Below are 9,037 nucleotides of genomic sequence, written 5' to 3' on the forward strand. Positions count from 1 at the left end.
AATCAGCATCACCGCAACGGGTTGCAATGCCCATACCATAAGCTGATGTATGGATAGCATCGACGAATTCAGCATCTCCTCGAGCTAAACCAGTCAATGATTGGCTTTCCTTGGCATAGATTTTGGAGGGATCTAAACCAGTAACACGACGCAATTGATGACCAGTTTCACGGGTATATTGACGAGCAGCAGCACCAGCGACATGAGCAGCAATATTGGAACCAATAACATGTATAATTTCCTGGGGAACATCAGCCTTGTCGGTAAGTTGCACTAAGATATCACCAATCTTTTCACCAGTTTTTTCAATATCCAATGTGGCATAAGCCTTAAAGTTGGGCAAGGATGAACCCAAATCAACAACCACCAAATTACCATCAGGTTTGTTGGATTTACTCTTCCATGAAGTGGAATAATCTTCTTCGCTAGAACTGGGATTTCTGTTTTCACTTGAGTCCTCATATTTCACATTAGCTGGTTCAGGATTTTCGCCATTGTAGCGTTGCATATAGGCTTGCACTAATTTGCGAGTGGCTTTTTTGATTTGTTCTGTTTTTTGGGGTAGACCAGTAATGAAAATGGTCACCTCTTGATCACCGAAATTCTTTGCTTCCTTGGCAATTTTGGGCAATTCATTTAATTTAAAGCTGATTTTCTGATTGTTAGGAGTAATCAAATAGGTTGGAATTTCACTAGGCTTGGGAGCAAAACTGGGTTCAAAGTCTTCGCTAACTTGGGTCAAATGATCTGGAATGAGAACACATTTGTGATTACGTTACAAAATACACGTATATTTTAAAATACTCACACAGCTTGTTAAGCATATCAGCGCCATCTTCCAACGACATACTTTCCAATTTCTGCAAAGTGATTTCACTCAAAGAGGGCAATGATTCCAACTCGGATGGTGATAACCAATCAGTGGGTTTCATGCTATTCTTAATGGAATTTCTACTAGAGTGCCATCTCATAGAATTGGCTGTAGCCAAAGCAAAAAAGCCTATTAAAAGGCATATAGTTCTTAAAGGTTTCATTGTCCTTAATCCGATTACTGCTCTCAACTAGAAAACTTAACTTAAAATCAAATATTTCGATCGCTTATTAAAAGTGAACTGTTAATTTTTTGAAAATATTTTACTTTAAATACTTTTTTTCAATTTCTTACAATAGAAAATTATTAATTGCTAAAAATGCAAAAATTATTTCAAAATTTTGTTTACTTTTGCACTAATTAAAAAAAATCTAGTAAATATTGATATATAAATATATATATGTACATTTTTTTCAATGCCAATGAGATATACGGCCATTGACCATTTTGTTTTCTATATATTTTTAAAAAACTTTATACATATAATTTATTAAAAATTTTTAAATGTATGAAATGTTTGTCGGTTCTCATGAATTTTAAATTTTGGTTTTTTTCCTTCCGTACAATAATTCTCTATTTTGATTGTTTGATATTAAATATCAGAAATTATATTATTATGTATGGCGAACATCGGACTCTAAGTGACCCTAACGACTATATAAGATCCTCCCTCAAGGGCATATTACCTTATTGAAACACCCCATCTTGGTGTAATTGCTATCTCACATCGGACCATAAGTGACCCTATCGACGATTTAAGATCCTCCTCAGGAAATGTATATTAATGAAATTCAATACCAACATAAACATACTATACCCCTCAAGGGCATATTATCTTATTTAAAGACCCCATCTTGGTGTGATTACCAACTCAGGGAAAAGAGGTGAAATTTGTATCTCTAATCTGTTATAAACTAGTGATGTCAAATGTATACTCGGCTTTCCTTAGAATGATTTGTCATGAGTTCGAACCGGAGAACCGGCAGAATTCAGGTAGTGGTTTACCCCAAATTCGCGGAAACAGTAAAAGGTGATTAAAAGACTGATGCATGTTGAAATCTTTATATCGGGATAAGGTTCAAAGCTGTTGCCGAATGACATCAGATACATCACAGAGAAGAGATTGTGGGACTAAGCGTTGGAAATGTATTGGCGTAAAAGGTATATAATATAGAATGAATGTAGGGTTATACGGATCTCATCCGCCCGTATACCTAGAGTGGGTTTTTCGTATATTGTTCTCTTATGAGTGTGTCGGATGAATGAGAAGTGTTAAAGATTGAATGGTGATATATAAAAGTGATACCATTGAATTTTCTTTCCTTGTCGAGGAATGTTTAGAAAAAACTCTGTTCCTATCAGATTTATACACAGTGGGTTCTCTGTGAGTAGCAACAAAGTCTACGGTTTATTTGATGGATTCGTACTTTGGTATATCGGTGACGTCTCTGTTGCGAAAGTTACGTTTTTGAATCTTGGAAGTTAAGCAACTTGTCCGAATTTGGTCAGAGATTATATAGCTCAAGTACAAAGTGCCCGTATATTGGACCGGAAATTCCATATACGTAAATTGCCACAGCGTGAAGGATAGATAAAGGGACGGTGGTAAGTCACTTCACAGAAATTCACCCAGTGGTTGAAAAAGACCATTGAGAAACACGCCTGGTATTCACGTTAAGCACTTCGGCGTTTATCAACATTAACATCAAAATCTATGTACTAAATTATAGTAGGATCGCTTCATAATTGAAATATATCTTAATAAGGTTCAGAAAATAATTGTCTCATACATTACCAGTATCATGAATACTGGTAAGTACAAGTACATATTATAGGTAGAAATTTCATAGAGTCAGTCCATTAATGCCATACGTCTTATATAAGGCTCCTTTTCAGAAAAATATATCTCTCAAAATTTCGTAATGTGATCTTAGTTGTGAGTTAGCTGGCTGACTCACAACTGGCTTTTACTTAAATATAAGAAAAAAGATGCAAACCTGTTCTACTGCAACTGAGATCTCATAACGAAATATTGAGAGAAACAGTCCATAATGGATTATATCCCCCAAATTATGTCTTCTTTAGAAAATTACCCGTTAACCGAAATCTATCTGTTTATTTAGGGGTTAGAGGGAGATGGGTAGATGGGTACTTACGCGGGAATTAGGAGGAAGGGTAAATAAGAAAGGCTTGGGATTTTTTTTGTAAAACGTTATAATACTTATGTATTTATTGAACTTTTGGGTAAGTATATAAGGTAAGTATATAGGGTAAGTATTTTTAGGTTATAAATTCAGATTTTATATTAGTTTTAGGTTTTAAGATAAGGTATTCATTTATTTATTTATTTATTTATTTATTTTAGAATAAATGTTTTAGGGTAAGTATTTTATAAGGTTTTAGGGTTTAACTGTGATATAAATTAAGAAAATTAAGATTTCCACTAGATTAAGTATTTATTTTTAGTTGTAGGATTTATCACTAATTATAAGTTTTATCACTAGTTGTTATACTTTTATTTAGGTTTAAGTTTATAATTTATTTATTTACAAACTTTAAATTTTAATTTGCTGTTGTAGGGTTTGTTGTTTTGTTTGTTTGTTTGTTTGTTCGCTGTAGCGCACACACTTTTTGTTCTTCTCACAGGTGGATTAGAATAGAAGTAAGTTAAAGATGAAGGCCAAAGCTGCAGCTGACGTTCATATGTAGATGAAGTTAGCTGCAGTTATGTGTGGGTATTAAATGACGTCAGGGATGGACAGTGTTATGTGTTCACTGATGTGAACATCCTCCCGGGCCTGGCAACCTGTGAAGAGAAAAGGACAATTATTTTTATTTATTCAATAAAAATGGTGTAGGGTAATAGGGTAAATTATGCATGTAAAATACTTCATTGTGTGCGGGTTTATTGGGTAGATGATCCCATGACCAGCCAGCCAAGGGTGGAATCCTGGGCTATAAGTGAGCCCCCGTCGATGTGAATCACATTCGGTTGTAGGATGCTTGTGTAAAGGTCTCCACCAATTTCCATGGAGATTGGATTGTTGGAGTAAAACTCCGGGTCAGCCAGCGATATGCGACACAATTTACTTTTAATTGTTTCGTCCATGGGGCTTGGATATGGGGTTTTTGGCAGATCCTTAACCACCTCCATGCAAACCTCGTATCGGAGGCTTGAGGAATAATTTGGTGCAATTAACACCTTCACAAACACCTCTTTGTCGATTTTGAAGGGAGCTAGGGAACTTTCACTAACAAAGACGGCTGCTATTCTAGACTTAGTCAAGCTAGGATTTAGTATTGCCCTTGCCCGCCGACTTCCTACCTGCACAACTGCTGTAGGAACAAACGTTTTCATCATCGACGTTGTTACCGGTGTTGTAACTTTCACGATGTCTAATGATCGTCTTGGAGCTGGTATGGGTGGAGTTCTTGGTGCCGGAGTTGGTGGAGGGGATTGGTCCTGGGTCAAATTCTTTAAAATCCTATTTGGACCATGCAGTGTGGAGTGGTGTTTACCACCACATTGTTGGCAACGAGCCTTACTCATGCAACCGCCAATGAGATGGTTCCTCGCCAAACAATTGACGCAGTAGTGCAATTTAACTGCGGTTTTGTATTTCTCCGCCAAGTTCATCTTTTGGAACTTTCGACAATTTGTTAAGCTGTGATCGGCTTGACAAATACCGCAACCAAAATGGCGTTTTGGTTGACGTTTATCGTTTTTGCGGTTGGGTTTGCGGCTGGAACGGTTGGAACGTCCTTTACGATTGTTGTTGTTGTTGGGTGCCATATTCTGTATAAAAGAAATTATGTGTGAATGAATGAAGTGTAATGAATGTGTTAGTGGGTTAGGGTGAAGGGTTAAACGATTCATAATATATTGGGTTAGTATATGGGTTAGTTGAAATAATTAAGGATATTGTTATATTGGGTTAGGGTTTGAGTAAAAGTATTAGACTAATTAACGGGTAAAACAACAATTTTAGTAATTGGTCGTGTTAGAGTTCCAGTTGAAGTTTGTAAGTCAACTACTCTATTTCTACCATCAGAACCAGGGTATGTTTTAGTCACACGTCCAAGTACCCATTCATTGGGTGCTAAATTGTCTTGTCTAATTACTACAATATCACCTATTTCAACTTCTCGGGTAGGGTTTTTCCACTTATATCTTTTATGGAGCTCTTTAAGATATTCATCTTTCCATCTTTTACAAAAGTTGTGATGTTGTATCTTTAATCTTTGCCATCTGTTTGCCAGGGTTATATTATCACTGCTTGTGTCGGGTTCTGCAGGGGTAAGTATGGGTGAGCCAATTAAAAAGTGTCCTGGGGTTAACGGGTTAAGATCCTGAGGGTTTTCACTTGACGGGCTTAAGGGTCTCGAGTTTAGGCATCCTTCTATTCTGGCAAGGAGTGTAGCTAGCTCTTCAAATGTATATTTTAGGGTATTTATTTTCTTCAAATGAGCTTTAAAGCTTTTAACTCCTGCCTCCCATAAACCGCCCATGTGTGGTGCACCTGGGGGTATAAAATGCCACGTCAAATTCTGAAAACTGCTAGTGGACGTAACAGATCCTTTTAGCTGTTTAATAAATTCCTGTCGCTCCTTTTTCAATAACTTGCTAGCACCTATGAAATTTGTTCCATTGTCCGAGTAAATGGCGACAGGGCATCCCCGCCTCGAAAAAAATCGAGCGAAGGCTGCCATAAAGGCTTGGGTAGACAAATCAGATGTTGGCTCCAAGTGGATGGCTTTTGTTGCAAAGCAAACAAAAACACAAACGTAACCTTTCGTTATTTTACAAGTTCTGCCACTATATGCTTTGACGTCAAATGGTCCTGCAAAATCAACTCCAACATTTGTAAAAGCTTTATCAATTTGGGTTCTTTCTGGTGGCAACGCCGCCATAAATTGGGTTGTTTGTCTATTCCTATATCTTATGCAGGGTGAGCATTTGTTAACAACATTACTAATCAGATTCTTAAGTTTCGGAATCCAATATCCTGATCGGATTATTCTCAACATAAGTTGATTTCTACCATGCAGGGTTACCAGGTGGACGTGTTGTACTAGTAATTTAGCAAATGCACTATTATAGGGTATTAATATTGGGTGTCTTTCGGAATAGGACAAACTGTTGGAATTTGCTAGTCTACCATTTGCACGCATTATCATTGCAGAATCTAAAAATGGAGTTAGGGTAAGCAGGTCACTTTTGTTGGGTATAGGGTATTTTCTCTTCAAACAGTTATATTCGTTGTTGAAATATTCTGTCTGACAAAGAATAATAAGTCTATCACGGGTAGATTTGATCTCTGACGCATCAAGTTCAATGCTTGGGTGGGTAGTTAATAAACGTAGTCTATCATTGACTAGTTGTGGGTTATTTCGATCAAGAATAACTCTATCATTTCGAATTGTATTTCTTCGGGTATATGATGCGCGATCACAAAATCGATAGACATATGTCATTACTCTTAGAGCTTTTGACAATTTCGAAAATCTTGATAATATATCTGGGTTTTCAGTATTCTTATCTAAGGTAGGGTGGGTATTAACTGTCGTAGCAAACGACTGACTAACTTTAGCTTCAGCTTGAGTAATGAAGTGTTTATTTGTTGTTGGCCACTTCGACGCGACTTCTTTCAACCACGATGGTCCATTCCACCATAAAGTGTCATCTTTTAACTCATCAGCATTACATCCTCGGCTAGCAACATCGGCAGGATTATCGTGCGAAGCAACATGATTCCAATTTTCAACACCGACAGTCTGGATTATTGTAGAAACTCGGTTTGCTACAAATGTGTTCCATGAGTTGGGGTGTTTACTAAGCCAGGCCAAAACTATAGATGAGTCGGTCCAGAAATACGTCTGATGTAAGGGTAGGTTGAGTTGGGTGAGTAAATTATGTGTCATATTTGCCAACAACACTGCACCACAAAGTTCAAGTTTTGGTAACGAGATTACTTTGATTGGCGCAACTCTCGTCTTAGCAAAGAGTAGGGTTACGGAATTAGGTCCGTTTATGGGTGTTACTCGTGCATACAGACATGCAGAGTATGCTTTTTCAGAAGCATCTGAAAACCCATGAAACTCAATTTTTGCTGAAGGTGAAAAGTTAATCCATCTTGGAATACGAATTCTATTAATATTATCGTAGAACTGCAAAAACTTTTGCCATTTTATAAGGGTGAGTGGGTTAAGACATTCATCCCAAGCTGTATTATCTTGCCAAATTTGCTGCATAATAATCTTGGCAGATATAACAATTGGCGCTAACCAACCAGCTGGGTCAAAAAGACGAGCAATGTCTGATAACACAGTTCGCTTTGTGTATGCTGATTTTCTTCGTCTTTTTATTACAAAGGTTTAAACGAAAGTCGTTTTATTAATATGAAAAACTATTTTTAATAAAAATTAAATTATGACAATCAATTCAAAGTAAAAAAAAATTCGAAAATCAGGATAAGGCTACTAAGTGTAAAATACATTTAAAATAAAATAATAAAGTTATTGCATAATAAACAAGTGTTTCTCATAAGATAGATAGATCGATAGATAGATAGATAGATAGATAGATAGATAGATAGATAGATAGATAGATAGATAGATAGATAGATAGATAGATAGATAGATAGATAGATAGATAGATAGAAAGATAGATGGATAGATAGATAGATAGATAGATAGATAGATAGATAGATAGATTTAATCTACATATAGCATCATGATTCTTGAATTTTATGTTCAGATCCGATCAAGGATGTCTGTGATGTAACTACAATAAAACTGATCTTTATAAACTGTAGCAGTATATGGAGACTAAGATATATGTTTAACATAACAGATAAGTCTTGTTTCCATCAGTCACGCCGGTATAACAGTTTTGTCTCAATATGATACTGTTAAAAGAAAATTCGATATGATGAAATTATTTTTGCATTCAAGTTTTATATAATTTATTTAAAAGTTTTTAAGGAAAATAATAAGATTTAACGATAAAATTAATAAGATTAGCTTTTAAGTGTATGTAAAAATGAATAATTATTGTATTCGGTTAATAAAAGCTAAATTCAACAACAAAACTTCCAAGCATATTTAAACATAAATAATTTGTCGTTTAATAATTATCAGTCGCCACACGCAATTATCCGAAATGTTCTACAAGTGAGATAACTCCCAAAAACCGTTTATTTTGATCATTGCCTTGGTGAGCTAAATTGTGTCTAACATAATTTAGTTGTCTCTGAGCTGGTGCTCGGCGACCGAATGGAGTCTTGGCATTAACTTGAAGAACAAAATCACCTTCAATATCTTGTTCGGTAGTGATGCCCATGTATACACGTTTACCGCTGATATTGTGATTTTTATATACCTTGAGAGAAATGGCAGCCTCAGCAGGGAAGTTACCGGGTACAACAGACTCAGCGAAATAACGTACAGCACGCATGGAAGCTTCTACAACATTGTGAGAACCAGATACGCCTGCAGTTGGTCCGTCAGGATCGAAATCAGCATCACCACAACGTATGGCAATATCCATACCATAAGCTGATGTGTGGATAGCATCAACGAATTCAGCGTCTCCTCGAGCTAAACCAGTCAATGATTGGCTTTCCTTGGCATAAATTTTGGAGGGATCTAAACCAGTAACACGACGCAGCAGCACCAGCGACATGAGCAGCAATATTAGAACCAATAACATGTATAATTTCCTGAGGAACATCAGCCTTGTCGGTAAGCTGCACTAAGATATCACCAATCTTTTCACCAGTTTCCGCTTCCAATCTGAATATAAAATTTTAAATTAAATATTTAGATCACTTCTTAAAAGTGAACTGTTCTTTTTTTGAAAATATTTTACTTTAAATACTTTTTTAATTTTCTGCAATAGGAAAATTAAAATTGCTAAAAAAGCAAATGTAACTTCAAAATTTTGTTTACTTTTGCAATAATTATAAAATTTAATAGATATTGATTTATATATTTTTGTTCAATGCCAATTAGATATACGGCCATTGACCATTTTGTTTTCTATATATGTATATAATGTATACATATAATTTTTTAAAAATTCAAAAAAGTATGAAATGTTTGTCGGTTCTCATGAAGTTGTGTCTAAAGATCTTTTAAATCTTAAATTTTGATTTTGTCATTCCG

At 35.7% G+C, this 9,037-nt stretch overlaps 3 protein-coding genes and 1 pseudogene across 4 annotated transcripts in view; 1 reads left to right on the forward strand and 3 right to left on the reverse strand.

The window, feature by feature from the left end:
- Nucleotide 1: 1 nt before the first annotated feature.
- On the reverse strand, nt 2–1,124 carry LOC111679968 (vitellogenin-1-like; the record flags this gene model as incomplete). The annotated part of the gene is made up of 2 exons (XM_046947055.1): nt 809–1,124; nt 2–747 (listed from the first exon to the last, which is right to left on the reverse strand). Coding segments are annotated over exons 1-2 (972 nt in total), but the record flags the coding sequence as incomplete, so codon positions are not given.
- Nucleotides 1,125–3,451: 2,327 nt separating this feature from the next.
- On the reverse strand, nt 3,452–7,220 carry LOC124418863. 2 transcript variants are annotated; one of them, XM_046946575.1, is made up of 2 exons: nt 3,761–7,220; nt 3,452–3,677 (listed from the first exon to the last, which is right to left on the reverse strand). In XM_046946575.1, the coding sequence occupies exon 1, from the start codon at nt 4,746–4,748 to the stop codon at nt 3,777–3,779; it is 972 nt and encodes a 323-aa protein (XP_046802531.1). In that variant the 5' UTR covers nt 4,749–7,220; the 3' UTR covers nt 3,452–3,677; nt 3,761–3,776. Both variants share the same exon structure in this region; 1 of them encodes a protein (XP_046802531.1).
- A 600-nt stretch (nt 7,221–7,820) lies between these two features.
- On the reverse strand, nt 7,821–8,903 carry LOC111679973 (annotated as a pseudogene).
- A 64-nt stretch (nt 8,904–8,967) lies between these two features.
- Nucleotides 8,968–9,037, forward strand: part of LOC124418996 (vitellogenin-2-like) — a 666-nt gene continuing 596 nt past the window's right edge. The window contains exon 1 of the mRNA XM_046947056.1: nt 8,968–8,993. Coding sequence (XP_046803012.1) covers nt 8,968–8,993 — 26 coding nt within the window. The remainder of the gene's footprint in view (nt 8,994–9,037) is intronic.

This window comes from Lucilia cuprina, chromosome 3, assembly GCF_022045245.1.
Source record: "Lucilia cuprina isolate Lc7/37 chromosome 3, ASM2204524v1, whole genome shotgun sequence".
Classification (NCBI taxonomy): domain Eukaryota; kingdom Metazoa; phylum Arthropoda; class Insecta; order Diptera; family Calliphoridae; genus Lucilia; species Lucilia cuprina.